A 21,129-nucleotide genomic window follows, 5' to 3' on the forward strand; every position below is an offset into this window, starting at 1 on the left:
AACTCCCAATGCATTTCTAGAAAATATGTCACCCAGGTCTGATAGCAACTAATAGAGAAAAAAAAGTTAAAATTCAAAATTTTCATGTGTTGCAACTTGAACCTGAATTTTTTTTCAGTACATTTTACATATTAAAACTCTTTATTATATAACAGATGTATATTATACATATTTTACATATAATATAGGATTATTAAGTTATATTTGTATGGTCATAAAAAATAAATAATCAATGAATATAATATTTACTTATTGAATTTAATACAGGATTGGTTAAGGGATAAAATCAAACTTTTACTGATAGCCTTCGGAATATGAAATTGAAAATGTATCCTTCATATATATTATTACTGATCCTTCATATATATTTCAATATATATAAAGCATTTCTTGCATTTTTGCTCGATACGGTTCATTTTGCAATTGAACTAGCAATGTTTTTTCTCTTATCTTTCATTAATACTAGTATAAAAATATGTACGCTAAAATACTTCATTTCATATAAATTAGTTTGAAAATCACAATTCCGTTATTCTAATTCGTTCATTCTTAATTATAAATTTGTTATTCTACATTAAACATATCAAAACTTAAAACAGCCTTAAACTAAAAAAAAATATACTTTGAGAATGAATTATAGAAAATCTAGTTGTTAGGTTGCTACATTTCTCATTCATAAATATGGCCCAATACATTTCTTCGATTCAGGTTTCATTGAATTTTTAAATTTAAATAAGAAGAATCTACTAAGGCAATATTACAAGCAATATTGTAAGTAAGAAAACCTATACAAGAGTTACTAAAAACAAGTACTAATCCAAATAGTATAACGCAATCAATTTGAACTTTATGGTTTGCTTACCACTGAACACAAAAAATAAATTTCAAAATTGGTATATATAATGTTCTTTAGATAAAATACAGTGTTTAATTGGATGTATTTCAGCATTTGAATAGTGTTTTCACAAATTCAAAATTTTTTTGAGAGAAATAGTACACATTGAAGTTTCGATAATTATTACTACTTTCGAATATTCATAATATTTGAGAACAAAACATTTTATACCATTTTTTAACCGACGGAGAAGTTTGTTTTCGCAAAAAAATCCTATTTGCTAATTTTATATTTCTACGATGTTTCAAGTAATTCTGAATCGAATGAAACCAAATTTGAACTATTAGGGCATGGCATTGTGCCTTAAAGCATATTGCTGGAACTTTCCATGAAAAACATTCGTAGATTAAAATTGATAAATAAAGAACAGAAATTATCAATGTAATTTGTTCGTTACATATCAATGATTATTGATGTGTAACGAATGAAAGTAACAATAACAGTAACAATAATAATAACAATTATTTTAGATTTTAGAAGTGTTATACTTTATGCATATATGTGCACAAACAACCACAAATTGTATTGGAATGTAAACAATAAACATACATGAATCGTATCCGATTATAGATAGCATGAAGCCATGAGATCTCGTATTTCTAAGAATTCAATAAAATAATAATAACTAGTGCTGCATGGCATCGTGCCTTAAGGCAAATTGCTGGAATTTTCCGTACCGTAATTTATAATTTTTAAATGCATTAATTTTTTTTTTTTTTTGAAAAGTTTGATTTTTTTAAAAGCAATTGCGTGGCGTAGCTGTTTTAGAAACAAAACACCAAAGCGCGGCACATCGCATCGCAGTCTAAAATTACAAGTAATTATTATTAAAATCTATAAAATATCTAATAATTTGATGTGCATATATCTAATGATTATTTTTGACCGACAAATGGCATTTTTTTAAAACTTATTTCATTGGATCTCCGAAATCGTTGGCCTGTTTTCCCAAAAATTTAATCAACTCTTCATTATATCAATACAAGTTATATGTTATTTGATTCGCATTCAGATCGGACGCTCCGTTCTATCAAAATTGCCATTTTTGTTACTTTTTACCCCGTATCTTCGAAACGGCTGGATCTGCCTTTGGCATAAATTAATCACCACGTCTTCGCATCCATACAAATCGAATCTTTTTTGAATCTGCTTTCGAAATCAAGGACGAAAAATTGTATCCAAACATACACACATACATACTACATACACACAACACACACACATACATCTATTTTTGCTAAGGTATGCCAAAATGTTCAGATGGTTCTGAAACGTAAAGATATAAAAAATTTCATTTTCGATTTTTTTGCGATTGCTATAATTTACGCTACGGGAAGTTAAAAAGATAACAAAATGCTTTAGTTTTATATAATCAATATTGACCTATGAAATCAGTATCATCATTATCGAATTATTAATTTTGTTAGAAAATTTTGTTGAATAAAAAATCGTATTTTTTCCTTAAAGCGTTCTGAAAATTTTAAAATAATTTCATTGTTTTGAGTGTTTAAGAGAGAAAAATTGCGAAAATTTGAAAAAAATATTGAATTTTGAACCTGCCTTCCCCAAAAACTAATCATTTTTTCACACCGCCAACAAGTAAAATGTTTTTCGAAACATTCAAAACGAATGATTCGTTTGATCCGATGATCTCTCAAAAACTGACCATTTTTACGATAACCATTTTATGAAAATTTTATGAAAAATAACTAGTACGTCTCGCTGTCAGTACGAATCGAATGTTTTTCGAATCACTAAAGTCGGTTGATCAATACTGCAAAAATGTTGAGAACATTTCTTTGAAGCATATAAGTGGACTTTAAAATCTTGGTACGAAATCCTTTTTTTTTAAAGAAAATTAGTAATCATTACTAAATTATATGGTTATTTGGTGTGCACAGTGGCGTACCTAGAGGGAGTTTACTTATACATAGTTGTAAAAAGCAACTTATTAATTTCATATTTATCAACTACCGTAGCGTAAGTTATAGTAATGGGCCGAATATCGAAAATGATTTTTTTTGCTTTTCTTCACGTTTTGAAGGTTTCTGAACATTTTGGCATAACTCAGAAAAAATGGAAGTGTGTGTGTTTTGTGTGTCCGCATTTTTTCGTTCACGTTTTCGGGCGCACGTATCAACCGATTTGAATGGTTCAAAACACATTTGATTCCTAATGATAGGGAGATGTGCTGATTAGGTCAGCCGTTGCGGAGATACGAATCAAAGGGTACAGAAAATAGAAATCGAGTTTTTGAGAAAATGAAACATCCGATTTGATTGATCCAAAAAGCTTCAATTTGTAATGATGGTGAGAAGTGGTGATTAGTTTTTGGCAACGGCAGATCCAATCGTTTCGGAGATACCAAGCAAAATGTTCAAAAAATATCTGTTATTGAGAAAACTAAGCATCCGATTTGAATGATTCAAAAAACTTTCTACGTGGATTTTAATTTGAATTCTGTCTAATGTTTAAATGCTTACTTATATACTTGAAACAAATAATTTTAACTTTGTAATTCAGTTTATGTATTTCTTATAAATATTAGAAAATATCCTTTATTTTAAATTTGATTGATTAAATTTGGTTTATTTACTTTTCTGTAAACATATATAAGTTACAGTATTTATAATTATCTATTTGGAAACATTTAATTTTCCTCGAATCTTCCTTACGGTACGGGAAGTTCCAGCAATTTGCCTTAAGTTACAATGCCATACACCACTAGTTTTCTTTCTTGAATCATAAATGATTATTATGATTGTTATTATTGTCAATATTTGATTTATATAAATTATGATTAACTGATGATGATGATGATAATATGATTTAGAATTTTATTCCTCGGTGTATATAAATGTATATTAGTGTAAATTTTGAATTCTAGTTTGAGAACAGGATAATAATTTTATTTTATTGTATCTTTACGATTTTGTTCAGCTATTTTTCCTATTTTTTTTTTATACCAGCTTATAAATGTCATTTCTTTTGAAAAGTTTATATGATTACTTTGAAGTGATATATTAATATTTTTTTAAATCATCAATTTTTCTTTTGAAAATCAGGGCTGGCGAAAGGCGATCTGCTAGGTCTGCAAAGCCTTAGGGCATTATATAAATATGTTAACGAGTGCATATAAATATGTCTAAAAAAATCACTCTGTGTATTAATTAATATTGATTAAATAACTTAATAATTTATTAACTTCGGTAGAGTAAATTATATATAGTAATCGCAAAAAAATCGAAAGTGAAAATTTTTATATATCTATACGTTTCAGAGGTTTCTGAATTTTGGCATCCTATTTGAACAAAACATTCGATTCGTACTGAAAGACGTGCTGATTAGTTTTTGGCAAAGGCAGGTCCAGCCGTTTCAAAGATACGGGACAAAAAAGCCAAAAATTGTAATTTAGTTCTTGAGAGAACAAAGCGTCCGATTTAAATAATTCAAAAAACATTTTATTTGTATTGACTAAACGAAGAACTGTTTTTGGAATGACAGGTCTAGCGGTTACAGAGATTCAATAAGAAAAAGTAAAAAAATGACATTTGGCGGTCCAAAATAATCATTAGACATATTCACGTTAAATTATCTGATATTTTCTAGAGATTTTAATAATAAGAACAAATTTACATTTCTATGGGTTTCGTATCAATGTGTATCCGTTAGACTGCAACGTGACGCTTACGCGCTTCGATATTTCGTCTCTAAAACAGCTGCGCAGCGCAATTGATTTGAAAAAAAAGTTACAACTTTTCAACAAATTTCAAAATATAAAAAAAAAATTTAAATCTTTTTTAAAAATTTTATGTTTCGGTACGGAAAGTGCCAGCAATTTACCTTAAGGCACGATGCCATGCACCACTAGTTTATTTGTATTAATTTATGAAAACTAACTATTTGACTGACTTATAATTGAAAGGGCGGCAATCTGGAGATCGCCCCGAGCGGCAAAAGTTCTAGGTACGCCACTGGGTGTGCATATGTTTAATGATCATTTTTGATAGCTAAGCAAAATGTCATTTTTTTAAAAACTTTTTTTCTGTATCTCCGACACTGCTCGACCTGCCTTCCCAAATTGTAACCAATTTTTGATTTTGTCCATAAAAGTAAAATGTTTTTTTAATCATTGAAATCGGTTTAATCGTGCTGTCGAAAACGACGGCGAGAAATTATATACGTACATACATAAGCAACACACACCGACATCAAATTTGTTTAAGGCATGCCAAAATGTTCAGAAGTCTTGAAATGTAAAGATATCTCGACATCTCTTCAAAAATGGCTAAACCGATTTCAAAAATTTAAAAAGCATTCGATAAAACTTTATCAAATCTTTAGCTAATCGCGTTGTTTTTTTATATGATCAGCATGGCTGTTATTTTGAAGTTTGAATTAAGCGTCTGCGCTTTTAAAAAATACTCCATGGCACTGTGTGTAATAAAAAAATTGTACAAAATTAAATGATCTGCAATAGTTTTTCACATTATGGGCTCTACACCAACTCGGTATACTTATAAATCACTCGCAATTATGTCTGGAAGTTCATGCAACTTGCCTTAAGGAAAAATGACACTTACAACTAGTTTGAGGGGTTAAGGGTACTTGGAATATTTGAAAAATCAATATTTATTTTTTAGCATTTTCGTTAAGTGTAATATCTTGAAAATATTCTTTGAAAATTTCAAGTTTATCCGATGATTACTTTTTGGGTTATTAGGCTCTTACCAACACGCCGAAGCAAGTGGAATGCTTGATACTTATACTCAAGAATATTCTCCCTTACCTTCTGATGTTTTAAAAGCTACTAAACCGATTTACGATGATCTCAGCAATGATAATTTACTTACAAGATGTGTAGTTCAAGATTGAATCCATAATCAGAAAAAAATTGAGAGCTTCAACCAACTAGTGTGAAAAATATGCCCAAAAACCGTGATATATACATATACATAATCATTATTATTGATTATATGACCTAATTGTGGGTATATTTCCTTTTGGTGAAAAATTGGATGCTGCACGTGTGAAAGTGGCAGATCAGCGCGCCAACGAAAATGTTTCGTAGGCAACAGCAAATAGAAATTTTGGAAACTTCCACGATGACTATTAAATGGCCCAGAATTAGATGACTCGGTTTAAGTAATTCAATAATTCGTATTTCTGTACGTAAATCCAATGTGAAAATTTAAACGCGTTTTTCTCAAAACTATTTTTTTGAACTGGTGACAACTGTAACTCAAAAACCGCTTATGTAAATTTTAATTAAATTTATACAGCTTTAGAATACATAACAAACTCGGGCCTGATCGAAGGATTTTTATTTTTTTTAAAAAATTAAACTTTTTAAGACCAATTAACTGTTGATTTTTTTCGAAAAATCAATTTTTTTTCATCTGATGCCACCATCTTAATTTTTGAAAAAATAAGAAAAGCTTCGATCAGGCTCAGGATTATCTATTTATAATACTATTTTTACTTATTCGATTGATTTTAGATAAATCTCCAAGGAGTTATGACTGTCACCGCCAGAACTGTTTTTTAAACTGGGTCAACAAAAATAGCTATAACTCTGGAAATATTTTTTTTTCTGAAATTTTTGTTATTTCATGTCAAAATATTATATGATAATGTCGTATTACTATTATTGTAAAAAACATCGTTTAATAACAAAAAAATACTGAAAATTCTCATTTTTTGTGTCTCTGAATACCCCTAACCACTTAAGGTTTGTATTGATACAGTTTTAACGATATAGATTTTTAGTTTCTAAACTACCAAATGACATTCATAAAATTAACTAGTGGGGTGTATGGCATCGTGCCTTAAGGCAAATTGCTGAAACTTCCCGTACCGTAACGAAATGTTCGAGGAATACTGAATGTTTTCAAATAGATTATTATAAATATTGTAACATTGTCAAATATTTAAAAAATTTTAAAGTTAAAATTATTTGATGAAAGTATATTAGAACTTTAGTCAGGATTAAAATCTGAATTATTTTCGATACAAAAAAAACTAAAAAAACAAAAAAAATGATACAATTTTTTTTTCCAAAATCAATTATTTTGTTGAAACAAGCTGAAAGTTCTTTGAATCATTTAAATTGGACGCTTAGTTCTCTCAAAAACTGCAATTTTTTGCAGATTTAGCTCTGGATCTTCGAAATGGCTGAGCCTGTCATTGTGAAAAACTAATAATCACTTCTCCCAATCATTACTAATTGAATGTTTTTTAGATCATTCAAATCGAATGATCCGTTCACTCAAAAACTCGATTTCTATTTTCTGCATTCTTTGCTCCGTATCTCCGTAACGGCTAGACCTGCCTTTGCCAAAAACTACTCAGCACATCTCCCTATCAATAGAAATCGAATGTTTTTTCAACCATTCAAATCGGTTGATCCGTGCGCCCGAAAACGTGGACGAAAAATTGTATCCATACATACATACACACACACATCCATTTTTTCTGAGGTATGCCAAAATGTTCAGAAACCTTCAAAACGTTGAGAAATGTAAAAATTTTCAATTTCGATTTTCGGCCCATTACAATAACTTACCCTACGGGAATTTAATAAATACTAATAATAAATTTATATCGTATGCACTGATGCTATACGTTCGTAGAATTCGTAAGATTATTGTAAGTAATGAATATTATACTAATATCGCTGGTTAACGACAAATAAGATCATTCGTATTATCTCAAATATCACATTCTATTATCTCACCATAATTGGCCTCACTATGCTTATCCAGCGACCTGGAGCTGGTGTGTCTCGAGTGCTGCCGACAATCCAGGGAATAGTTCCTGTGACGATTGTCGGCACTGTTATTCGACATGGTGCTCCCGGCCCGGTGGTGACGGTAGGAACCAGTCATGATGTCCCTATCGCAGGAAATCATACGCATTCGTTCGGCTACGGTGGTCTTGAAGAAGATGTCGTGCAGCTCGTGGCATGCCGAATTTAACTGAAAGTACCAAAATCAAATTTTGAATTGTTATACAGATTTAAGGATCCTTGATGTGAATGACGTTTTACTTGCTTGCTAGTTGTTGTTGTATCGTTTTTCCGATTTGTATACTTGATTTAATCCAATTATTTACTACCGTACTCGTAACAAATAAATCTAAGAACAAGGACATGCACATGTAGTATATTATGCTACGGGCGTTGGCCATGAAACGAAACATTAACACTTTAGGGAGGGCTGTCCACCTCAGTGGACAAACATACTCTGTGAGGCACAGGCTATTTTATAAACAATGACTCATTTTGCATCGAAAAGTTGAATAAATTACATATAGCAGTGATAAACAGTGTTGTATTTTGAAAATAATTTTAAGTTATTTTAGTAGTATTTTTAGCCTTTTTCTTTGCTATATGGTCTTTTTTTTAATATTTAAAACGACCGAGCGCTTTTAAATATGGCAAAACGACTGGTAAATTTTGTGAATTAAGCAGTAGCGAAGATGGGTTTCAAATAGACATTCTTACAGACAAATTTTACGAAATTACTATTCGCACCGATGATAGTGATGAATGTGATGATGATATTATCCAACCAACAAAAAGAAAAAGAAGTTCGATAAAATAAATGAAGAGCGGAAAGACATTAGCGAATGTGCCGATTCTCCTTCAATAATCGAGTTTGACATACATCAACAAACACCCCGACTACAAATACCAAGCAATATAAGATCCAATAGGTTATTTGCTTTATATTTTACAAATGAATTATTAGACAATATAATAGAAAAAATAAACCATTATGGCAACAAAAAAATAACCAAATATATTGACTAATCAGTGGCATATTCTAAATGCGAGTGAAAGAAAAAGGGATTGTATTGTCTGTTCTGACAGATCAAAAATAAATTAATATTATAAATGTATGTCCTTCAATGACCACAAATTTTTATCAAACAAATTGCATAACATACACAATGAAATCAAGTTTACAGCCGGTAAAGTGGATTGTTTTGAAATCGGTGCCGTCCCAAAAGTGTTAATTTTTTTTATGATTAAAACATTTTCATTTTAAACCCTCACCATTCGGCACTAATTTAAAAGCAATCTACTAGCAACTCGGTGCCGCATTCTGACGAAAACATATGTTTATGCAATTCGTTTGCTATGACTGTGTGAGCATTGGAAGTATTAAGGTCGTGACAGTTTTCTTATCACTGCACAGAAAAGTGTAATATCAAATCAAATTATGTGTAGTATATCATTTTTTATATTTTTGTTTCTATGAAAATATTGCTTTATGAATTATTATTTGGTCATATTACCGTTTTTAGAAAAAAAAGATTATAAAATAATGAAGGTTAAAAAATACTTTGAATATAAATAATAGTGAATTTTGAGAAGAGAATGCTGTATTATCACATATTCTGTAATTTTTTTAAAGTTTATATTCTAATTTATTTTGAATCGTTTGGAAGTAATGTATATGTTGTATGTGAACGCAAATTTTGAATGCTTTCCCGAAAACGAGTACGGCGATTTTGAATATTTGAAAGCAAACTGATACAACGTGCCGAATATATCATTGATTTAAGTTTAAGTTTTGAATTGTTGTTGAAATTAATTAATTAGCAACAGTCGACTGACCTGTTGAATGAGCCTGCGATGCAAATCGGCATCGGTTGTCTTGATTCCGCCTTCGCCGTGCAATTTCAAGGCGCAGAGCAGCGTCTCCCTGATGGCGCGTTTTATCGAACAAACTTTCTGCGTCCTCAGCAGGCGGCGGACGAGGAACGAACGGGCGGCCGCACAAATCACCGTCGAGGCGCGGTCCTTCCTCTAACAATATAACACAGACACATCATAACACAAACGACCAAATTTACATTCATTTCCAAAATATGTTCTATACATAACAAGACAACACGATCTTTCTAACGGAGCAATCTGTTCATATACATTTCTAAATTCCTATTTAACAAAAATGTTAACACTTACTTATATCTATCGGTGTGAAAGAGGGTGGGGAGTATATCGTCCTTCATGGATTGATTGCACAATATTTTTTAATAATTATAGACCAAATATAAAATATGAAACCAATTCTGATATTTAGGTAAAGAATCATGTAGATTTAATATGAGCTATACAAATAATATGCTTGTACTAAATGTATTTACTAAATATATAAATACTACTCATAATATATTTAGTGCAATATTATTCTTTGCATAGAAATTCTATTTGTAAACATGATATCTTGGCTTGGTTTCCTACAAAACACAAAAATTTGAAATACTTGTGACCAGTGCTGGATTTACAATAGGGGCAGTCGTGGCTACTGCCTGGGGTGGCAGTTTTTCGGGGGGGGGGGGCAAAATTTTGATAAGGAGAAAAAAAATGCTATACTAATTTTTTAATAACATTCAAGAAATATAATTAACAAAACATAATACGATTGCAATGCAAAATTTGGGTTCAAACAGCCAATTATTAAAATTTATTATTTTGCTTTGCCTCCCTCTCCGAACGTAAATTATCAAATTGGTTAATAAGTTATTATCAAATTTGGCAATTTGGCAATTTGGATAATATAAAGTTTCGTAAACGAGCTGAAGGTTTAAGAAAAATATGTTCTTCAAATTTCCAGCCCACTTAGGACGACAAATTTATGCACTTCCAAGCTTATAGCGCCGAAAAAAATTTAAGCTAATGACTCATGGCATTGTTCCATTAATTATTGCAAATAACTGGAATTTCTCGTACTGAAAATTACATTGTATAAAGAGCTTTAAAATTTTTAGAAAAATGAAAAAAAGCCCTTTTAAAAACTTTTTTTTATATGTATATTGAAATTTTTTGAAAATTATGAACTTTTTTCAAAGCAATCGCACTGCGTAGCTCAATTTCCAATTTCCGAAACCGCTGGTTCTGTTTGTGCCAAAAACTAATCAGCATGTCTCCCCATCAATACAAATCTAATATTTTTTAATTATTCAAGTCGATTTCGAGAACACGGATCAACCGATTCGAATGATTCGATTTCTATTGATAAGGAGACGTGCTGATTAGTTATTGGCCAAGGCAGGTCCAACTGTTTTGAAGATACAGGCCAAAATGCCAAAAACGGTAATTCCGTCTTTGAGAAACGGAGCGTCCAATATCGTTAAAAAAATTGACATATATTGGCAAAATGAGCGATTGTTTTTAAAAAAGTTCAATATTTCAAAATACAAAAAAACTCAAAATTTTTTAATTTTTCAGTTTTCAATTTTTTTTTATTTTAATTTTAATTTTTGGTACAGGAATAATATATAAAAACAATTTAAGTACAATTTCAGGGATGGGGCGCCATTTTTGTCAGTGCCCCAGGGCGCCAAAATTCTAAATCCGGCCCTGCTTGTGACACACAGTATTTAATGAAACCGAGACATTTGGCATCATAAAATGTTCTTTATGCTATATCAAAGCTGCGTTCACTAGACCATTAATTTTATAAATCAACTCGATTGACTAATATCTGTTAATTCATAATCTATATCTAAGATTCTAAATAAATGTACGATGCATATACACTAACTAGTGGGGTGGGTGGCATCGTGCCTTAAGGCAAATTGCTGGAACTTCCCGTACCGTAACGAAATGTTCGAGGAATATTGAATGTTTTCAAATAGATTATTATAAATATTGTAACATTGTCTAATATTTATAAGAATTATATAAACTGAATTGCAGAGTTGAAATTAATTGTTTAAAGTATATTAGAACTATAGTCAGAATTAAAAATAAAATCTGAATTATTTTCGATATACAAAAAATTAAAAAAAAAAAAAAAAAAAAAAAAAAAAAAAAAAAAAAAAATGGGACAAAATTTTTTTTCCAAAATCAATTATTTTGTTAAGACAAGCAGAAAGTTCTTTGAATCAATTGAATCGGACGCTTAGTTCTCTCAAAAACTGCCATTTTTTGTACATTTAGCTCTGTATCTCCGAAATGGCTGGGCCTGCCTTTGCGAAAAACTAATAACCCCTTCTCCCAATCATTACTAATTGAATGTTTTTTAGATCATTCAAATCGGATACTCCGTTCTCTCAAAAATTCGATTTCTACTTTCTGCACTCTTTGCTCCGTATCTCCGAAACGGCTGGACCTGCCTTTGCCAAAAACTAATCAGCTCTTTTCCCTATCAATAGGAATCGAATGTTTTTTGAACCATTCAAATCGGTTGATCCGTGCGCCCTAAAACGTGACTGGAAATTTGTATCCACACATACATACACACACACACACACACACACACACACACACACACACATCCATTTTTTCTGAGGTATGCCAAAACGTTCAGAAACCTTCAAAACGTCGAGAAATGTAAAAATTTTCAATTCCGATTTTCGGCCCATTACAATAACTTACCCTACGGGAAGTTAAAAATAACAACAATTTCGAATAAAAACCACAAATATTCATTCAATGACATTATAAAGGGTTTGGTCTAAACTCCTGTATGGTTTTTCCATACAGAATTGGCCCCACCCTGATATTAAAATGATTTTGATGTCATTTTATAGCTCTTTTCGAAAAAATCCGATATACAAATTTTCAACTACCTGGCTCATCATTTGGCAGAGATATAACTGAAAATATGCGCAATATGATCATGCAAGCATTCCTAAATAAAAATGAACTAGTTGTGTATGGCATCGTGCCTTGAGGCAAATTGCTGGAACTTCCCATACCGTAACGAAATGTTCGAGAAATATTAAATGTTTTTAAATAGATTATTATAAATACTGTAACATTTGTCTAATATTTATTTATAAGAATTATATAAACTGAATTACAAAGTTAAAGTTGTTTATTTAAAGTATATAAGTGAGCTTTAAACCTTCAGTTAGAATTAAAATTGAAATCTAAATTAGTTTCAATATACAAAAAAAACTCCAAAAGCAATTGTTTTGTAAACACAAGCAGAATTTTTTTGAATCATTCAATTCGGATGCTTATTCCTCTCAAAAACTGCAATTTTTTGTATATATAGCTCTATAGTTTCGAAATGGCTGGACCTGCCTTTGCCAAAAACTGATAACCGTTGCTCCCAAGCATTACTAATTGAATGTTTTTTAAATCATTTAAATCGGATGCTCCGTCCTCTCAAAAACTCGACTTCTATTTTCTGCACACTTTGCTCTTTATCTCCGTAATGGCTCAACCTGCCTTTGCCAAAAACTAATCAGCACATCTCCCTATTAATAGGAATCGAATATTTTTTGAACCATTCAAATCTGTTGATCTGTGCGCCCGAAACACACACATACACACACTAGGCTTGCAACGAATAGTATATTCGGCAAAATGCCGAATACCGAATATTCGACATGCTCCAAAGACCGAATACCGAATATTCGGCAACTATTCTCACTAATAGCTCTTTATTTGGAAATTTTTAGATTTAATATAATGAATGACATTATTGTATAGATACAGCACATGCGTTAAACGCTTGAATGATTCACATTAAATAATATAAACATGTAACAATAAAGTACCTTGTGAATATTCAGAAAAAAGTTGTTCGCGTAATCATTTATAATGTCAAAAATCGATAAAGTTTAAATTATTATATAAACAATTACTAATTCATTTATATTATTATATATCATATTATATATACTAAATACAGATCCATTGCTTTTTTTCGCATAAAAGAAAAGACACCAACACGACTGTCGCTGAGCGGCGGCGGTGCCTTTTATTTTAACTATTCGGTATTCGGCCGAATATTAAAAAAGGTGCCAAATATGCCGAATACCGAATATTAACCGAATATTTGGTGCAAGCCTAACACATACATATCCATTTTTTCTGAGGTATGCCAAAATGTTCAGAAACCCTCAAAACGTCGGAAAATTTTCATTTTCGATTTTTAGCCCATTATTATAACTACCCTACGGGAAGTTAATATATTTATTTTACGCATACAAACATATTAAATATTCAAAATATAAATGTACATTTGGAAAGAGGCCTCTTTCGCATATTTTCAATGATATCTTGGCCAAATGATAAGCTAGGAAGGTGAAAATTTGTATATCGGATTTTTTATAAAAAAGCTATAAAATGGCACGAAAATTTAAATACCAGGGTAGGGTTAAATCTATCTGAAAACAAGACCAAACCCTTTGTAACATGTTTTAAACAAGCATCCTTATGCATTAGTTTTGAAATTTTCAGTAATTAACTGGAATATATTTTTAAAAAACATTGGTCTATTGTTCAGCATGTGAATTTCAAATTATAATTTGTTCATTAATTCAAGTAATAGTTGTATAACAATGTTTAAATAATATGCATTAATAAAATGCTATACACAACCAATTTTGATTACTAAAACTTACCTCCATTTCTGGATCAACAAACTGTTCCTGTTTTACTTCATGGAACACTTCACCTTTCACTCGATGCAAACTAGTACAATAGGAAATTGTTCTGTTGCAAGTTTCCACAGAAATATTTGTTTGACTAGAACCGTCTTGAAGATCACAATCCAACTTTTTACCATAATCACCAGTTTCTTCATTTATGTCTTCAATTTTCAAATCTTCAAAGCATTGCACTGATTTTTTATAATCATCTAATTTTGATTTAATTGGAGTATCAATTGGTGTACAATATTGTTCAGAATCGTCTAAAGTGGAGTTTGGTGTGAATTCTTGTAAATCATTACTGTTCAAGTTATGTGCAACACTTGATGTGATACTAGAAAGACATTCTTGGGAAAGTTTTGCACTTGGATATCGGGATTCCGCATGAGAACCAATGGAAGAGTTTGCACATTTTAATAAATCCTTGGATTCAGAAAGTATAACCTCAGATGACCTAATAAAATCACTGCCATTTTCAGAACATTTATCTTCAAAACCATGAACATTATTATCTCTATTTTGAAGACGCGATATTTCAGGATCAGAATTTTCAGAACTTGCATTACAAAATTTAGGCAATGAATACGATTTATGTATTTCATTTAAAAGAACTGCTTGGTGTTTTTCAAAAGCTTGTTTTAACAATTCTTGATCAACTTTTTGCTGATCTATTAGTTTCTGCATTTGTGCTGTGTGATTATTTTGAATTGTTTCTATTAGATTTTGAATGCTTTTCTGGGCTTCTAAGGGTATTATAATTTCACTTAGACGTGAAGTTTTCTGAGATAAATTTTGTTCTGTAACTGATCCGTTATAAGATTCATTGCAATGGGATGTTTGATATGATTCATCTCTCATTAATGTTTCAGCTTCGATAGTATTTGCTTCTATTGTAGTTTCTAAATCATTAGTTTCTTCGCTAGGGTTTGAAGAGCCAGAATTGGAGGAGACACTGTAAATGCTGCCAGATTGTCTATTCATGGGTTTAGTTTGAGATGAATATATAAATTCAGTAGAGCTTTGATCAGATACATATTCTGTATTCAAATCAGATTCATAAGCAGTTTTGGGCACAATTGAATACCCATTGTAATTTTTTTTATCAGCATATTTCATCGGCAGTTTTCTTTTAATACCTATTTTGGTCTGTCCAATGTTATCACCACATCCTCCCATATGATTATTTTTGGTAACCCATTTATTACCTTTACCATTTTCAAATATTCCTTGTTTCTCTAGTTGGGCTTGCAACAGAGGACTTGGTTCATCAAGTGTATAGGAATTAGATCTGACTAAGACAGGTACTGAAGTAAAATGTTTAACTTCCAAATTATCCTTTACATAAGTACTTTGATTTGGACACGAAGAGGTATAATCTAGTTGCTTATTTTTATTGCAAACATTTTGATCTGTAGTTGTATTAGAAGATAAAGGTTCAGCATAAACTAATTCATAGTTATAGTCTCCACAATGATAAAAATTTGTATTAGCTATTTGTTGCTTGCTGTGACTTGGTGTTTCTGATTTATTTTCCTTCAGTAATCGTATTCTTTCTTCAACTGCTAAAGCTAGTTGTTTGTAATAAGCCATTTCCTTTCTTTTTTCAGGGGTCAACTGAAAAAAGTATAAGCAAAAACTTTAAAAATAACACAAACTACATTAAATTCATTATGTTTTGCACAATCGTTGCACAAAGATAATGAAAAATTAAGTTTGTGTTCATAAGGATGAACAGCACTGCAAAGTAATTGAAAAGCCAACCATCATTTTTCTCTATTATTGCAATTGACTAGGATTCTTTTGTATTAGAGTTTTATAAAAATATTGCTTATTACGGTTATCTGTATAGAATTAAATAACTATCAAAACCTTTAAAACAATACAATTAGGACAATAAAAATTTCATAACTAATATAAATATAAAAAAAAACTCACCAGAGGAGGTAATATTGGAACTCCATCAATTTTAAAACATGAAGTATAATTTGTGGACGGATGTTTTTTAGACATTTTTGGAGCAAATGATCTTTTAATCCGGTAACGACAACATAAAACTTGAACTCTTCTTGAAATATATTATTATAACCACAAGTATTTCATTAATTGTTATTCGTACATCGTTCACTTATAGTACGTCAAACGCACTTATTAAAACAAAATCTTTGTCTAATCTCAAAAAACATATTTCTAGGTTATATTTTGTAACATAACTGACAAATGACAATTGCCACTGACATACAATTGTTTACGTGTGAAGTATGCACAGAAATTAAAATGTAGCTGTCATGGCCATAGAGCATAGATAAAAGAAGAGTTCAATTTTATGAAGTTATCGAAAAGTTATTAAATTAGCCCTTTGAACACTTTGCTTTGAATTCTCTTCTGATGCTGTAAATATATGAATTAATCAAAAAGATATATTTTTAGGTTATGTCTCGACGTTTCTCAGTTGACATTTATGATATGCTTGCGCAAATACTTAAACTTGAGCCGTCTGTTGGCACTGTGAAAATACGCTTGGTTACGCATTCATTCAGTTGCACATGTTACGTCCATAGATAAGTAAACGTCTGTGGCCGGTTTTAAGATTGGTACTAGGGTTTATACAAAAACCGACATTTCAGAAAACCGGTTTTAACCGGTTTTCGAATTTCATATAGAAAATCAATTTTTGCTCGAATATTTTGTAATAACAAAAATTTATACACAAATTCAGTGTGATTTAAAGCAGAATTTGACTGAATTAATTTATTGTTCAATTTTATGAATAGTAAACAAAATTATTTTAATTTTAATTAGTAGAATAAAACAATAATAGTTTATCTGGATTAAATAACTTTAAAAATAACCATTCGTTATTATATATTTATATTTTATGATAGTGGATATATGTTTTTATCATAGTGAAAGGAAAGTTTTCGAATAATTGAAAAAAAATACATTTTTAAATAAAAAACATTTATTAATTAAAACAAACAAAAAATTACATACATTACAACAATGAAATTATTCCGTCCAAAGAATCAATAAAGTATCTCGGCATTCACTTAGATAAGAAACTCAACTGGAAAGTACACATAAAGAACAAAAAACAACAAATAGATCTAATCTTCAAAAAATATTATTGGCTCCTAAACAGAAAATCAGAATTATCAACTTACAACAAATTACTTATATATAAGGCTGTGATCAAACCCGTGTGGACCTACGGATTACAACTTTGGGGTACTGCTAAAAAGAGCAATTTAAACATAATACAACGAGCACAAAACAAATTCCTGCGGCAAATATTAAACGCTCCTCACTACACGCCAACATGGATTCTCCACAAAGACACGGGTATACCTACAATTCAAGAACATATATCAATGTTTGCCTGTAATTATAAGAATATAATTGACGCACATCCAAACCAACTAGCATGCAACTTATACCAGGAAGGCCAGCCGACCAGGCTCAAAAAGAAAATACCTCAAGATTTAATATTTTCTCTTTATTTGTCTTTAGTTTTTTCTTTTTTATATATTAACTAGCAAACCCGACGAACTCCGTTTCGCCACCAGTTGGTTTCGTGAGAAAGATGAAATTTTTTTTTGCTTGTTTTATATTTGAAAAGAGAAAATTAGATTTTGTTATACAACAGTAATGAATTTCGATGACATAAATGAAGTGTTTTAAGTTGAAATTCTTTAAGTAAATGAAAGTGAATCCGCAAATTATCCGTTTCATTGAAGTGCTCTTTGGTAAACCATATTTTTCGTTTTTTGGTCTGACGTTAACACAAACAAAGCAAATGGTTTTTCAACTCGTGAATAGGCAACGTCTAACTGCCCATGTGAAAAACAAAGATTTTCTAAATAATCTAGTTGAAATTTATCCCGCAAACACTAAGCGATTGGCCTTGCGACTTGTTAATTGTCATTGCGGACGCAAGGCGCACTGGAAATTGCAATCGTTTGAAGTCAAACGGAAGACCAGTCGGAATCATTGGTATGTCACCAAATCGCCAGCAATTTCTGATTGAATGGTGAAATTCAGTGCGTGTACATTATTCTTTGCGGCAAGAATTGCTCGTTGACTTAACCAAGCATAATTCTGATAATTCTCACTAATGTCATTACTCGAATTTTTAATTACGGTGCGTGAAGTTCCAGCAATTTGCATTAAGGCACGATGCCATGCAACACTAATTTTCTTAGCTATAAACCTTGCGGAGCCCGAGACCTTTCCAATGAATGCAAAATTCTCAAAATCGATTCGTGCGTTCTGGAGTTATTCCGTCAGGAAGGAAAACCCAACTTATTTTTATATATATAGAAGAAGAAGATAATCTATTTTAAATTATTTAAAACAATTATTGATTATTTTTATCACTCGAATTTTTAATTACGGTGCGTGAAGTTTCAGCAATTTGCATTAGGGCACGATGCCATGCACCACTAATTTTTTTAGCTATAAACCTTGCGGAGCCCGAGACCTTTCGAACAAATGCAAAATTCTCAAAATCGATTCGTGCGTTCTGGAGTTATTTCGTCAGGAAGGAAAACCCGACTTATTTTCATATATATAGAAGACTATAGTAGATACACCACTGGGCGTATCTACTAATTTGTAAACAATCAGTTGTAAATACTTGTCAGCATTCTCTGCTAAATATAATTATTTTTATAGATTGCAGAATAAAAATTAAAAAAAAATAAATAAAAAATGTTGATACATAGTTGTTAATATCAATTGTAGTTTTAAAGACAATTTAAAACATAAAGAAAACCCCGAGTATTTTCTATTCCGAGCAATTCTTATAATTAATTTTAAAAATTCTAATTATTTTTTAAAATATGATTTCAAAAAACTGAGAACATCTATTGATTTGTTACTTAGACGTGTCCTTGTTTGCTCACAAAATTTTCCAAAACAGAAAATACTCTCTTACTTGCGACCGAACTAGACTTAATTGCTTTTAAAGCTTGATATAATAATCCTAAGTTTTTGTTCTTTTATTTGTGGTTTCAAGGGCTAAAAACTCTTTTTTGAAGTTTGAGTAGAGGAAGTTTCTTCTTCAAGAAGTCACACTGATTTAAATTAATATACACGCTGGTATAAAAACTAAATCAATATATACATTAGACAAAAAGATAACACAAAACCTTTCTGGGAACCATAGCAGACTAATAAGATTCCAAATGCTAATCAACCGATATGATTCCAAGAATCAAAACGCTTGAAACTTTGGATATATTTGTCATTTCTCATTTATACAGTGAAAACCGACTTTTTCTACTAAAAAAACAGTTTTCGAATTCCATAATTTTTGTCAGAAAACCGGTTTTTGTAAACCGACAAACCCTAATGGGTACGAATACGAATATTGTCTAGGCAGGGTAAAATCATGAAACAAGTTTCCGGTTTCTGTTTCAATTCACAAGTTGAATAAATGATGTGATGCATCATGACTAAACTAATAGTGTATGGCATCGTACCTTAAGGCATATTGCTGGAATTTCCCGTACCAAAAATTATTTTTTTTAAAAAGGATTAAAAATACTTGCTTTGAAAAAAATTATTTTTGAGAAATTTGAAATTTTGAAAAAATTGACTATTTTGATAAAAAAGATTTCTTTATATTCTGAAATATTTTGGAAATTTTGAACAAAAACATCCATTTTTTCTGAGGTATGCCAAAATGTTAAGAAACCTTTGAAACGTAAAGATATGCAAAAATTTTCCTTACAGGAGTTTAATAAGCATAAGTGATGCACAGCGTCAGAAATTTTTATAAACTATTTAATTCCGTATAAGTTTCTCAAATTTATCTATTATATAAAAATAAGTCGGGTTTTCCTCCCTGACGATATAACTCCAGAACGCACTAACCGATTTCGACGATTTTGCATTCGTTGGAAAGATCTCGGGCTCCGCAAGGTTTATAGCTAAGAAAATTAGTGGTGCATTGCATCGTGCCTTAATGCAAATTGCTGGAACTTCACACACCGTAATTAAAATTTCGAGTAATAAACATAATCAATAATTGTTTTAAATAATTGCAAATATATATAAAAAAATATATATATAAATAAGTCGGGTTTTCCTTCCTGATCAAATTTTTCCTTTTCAAATATAAAACAAACAAAAAATTTCTTCATTTTTCTCACGAAACCATCTGGTGGCGAAACGGAGTTCGTCGGGTTTGCTAGTTATTTATATAGTTCACGAATCGTTCAAACATTATAAATGAAAGAAACATTTTAAGTTATTGCAAGCGCTTTATTTAGTAACTAACTGATATTTATCTTACTTTGCACACACTCATTAATTATAACTAAACAAGATTCAGTATACTTTAGTAATCATTATTGATTCTAGAACAAATTGTATATACAGTTTATATCAGTCATCGTCAAGTTAATATTGTAAATATATAAAAATTGTTATAAATATTTGAAATGTATTAACATTCGTTTATTCGGCTTATATTTTTTATTTAAAATTAAATTTACAAATAAAATTCAATTTACATACCATTTATCCCAGCTATTAATTTTGACATATTTGATAGTAATTGATGAATCAATATATGTTAAGTATTGTAAATATTCTGGATTAGTAGATCTACTTATGAATGAAAATACATTTAAATGTTATGGTCTTATGGATATTTTTTTTTTGTTTATTTTTATTTCTTTACAAATAAACTATAAAATTAGCAGACTGACTTTTATTGTCAGTGCCATATTTTTATAAGTTTCATGATTTAGTATATTATATTTGATGAGCATGCGACATGATGAAATTAATTAAGAATCAAAGGCTCTAAAAAGATTTTTAAAATACTT

At 30.4% G+C, this 21,129-nt stretch overlaps 1 protein-coding gene across 1 annotated transcript; it reads right to left on the reverse strand.

Moving 5' to 3' along the window:
- Positions 1–7,605: 7,605 nt before the first annotated feature.
- On the reverse strand, positions 7,606–16,478 carry LOC113385507. Its single transcript, XM_026623362.1, has 4 exons — positions 16,232–16,478; positions 14,270–15,910; positions 9,519–9,710; positions 7,606–7,872 (listed from the first exon to the last, which is right to left on the reverse strand). Exons 1-4 carry the CDS (start codon positions 16,304–16,306, stop codon positions 7,606–7,608), a joined length of 2,175 nt encoding a protein of 724 aa, XP_026479147.1. The 5' UTR covers positions 16,307–16,478.
- Between the last annotated feature and the right edge of the window lie 4,651 nt (positions 16,479–21,129).

The sequence above is a fragment of the Ctenocephalides felis genome, unplaced genomic scaffold (assembly GCF_003426905.1).
Source record: "Ctenocephalides felis isolate EL2017-DRISC unplaced genomic scaffold, ASM342690v1 CF-g0.4_SCAFFOLD_03571, whole genome shotgun sequence".
Lineage (NCBI taxonomy): Eukaryota > Metazoa > Arthropoda > Insecta > Siphonaptera > Pulicidae > Ctenocephalides > Ctenocephalides felis.

What these genes read in the sequence shown, in the direction of transcription:
- LOC113385507 (XM_026623362.1), bottom strand. Translation starts at nt 16,306, where the DNA reads ATGTCTAAAAAACATCCGTCCACAAATTATACTTCATGTTTTAAAATT. An exon ending in TTCCAATATTACCTCCTCTG is followed by an intron (nt 15,911 to 16,231) that starts GTGAGTTTTTTT and finishes TACTTTTTTCAG; the next exon opens with TTGACCCCTGAAAAAAGAAA. An exon ending in TTGTTGATCCAGAAATGGAG is followed by an intron (nt 9,711 to 14,269) that starts GTAAGTTTTAGT and finishes TTATATTGTTAG; the next exon opens with AGGAAGGACCGCGCCTCGAC.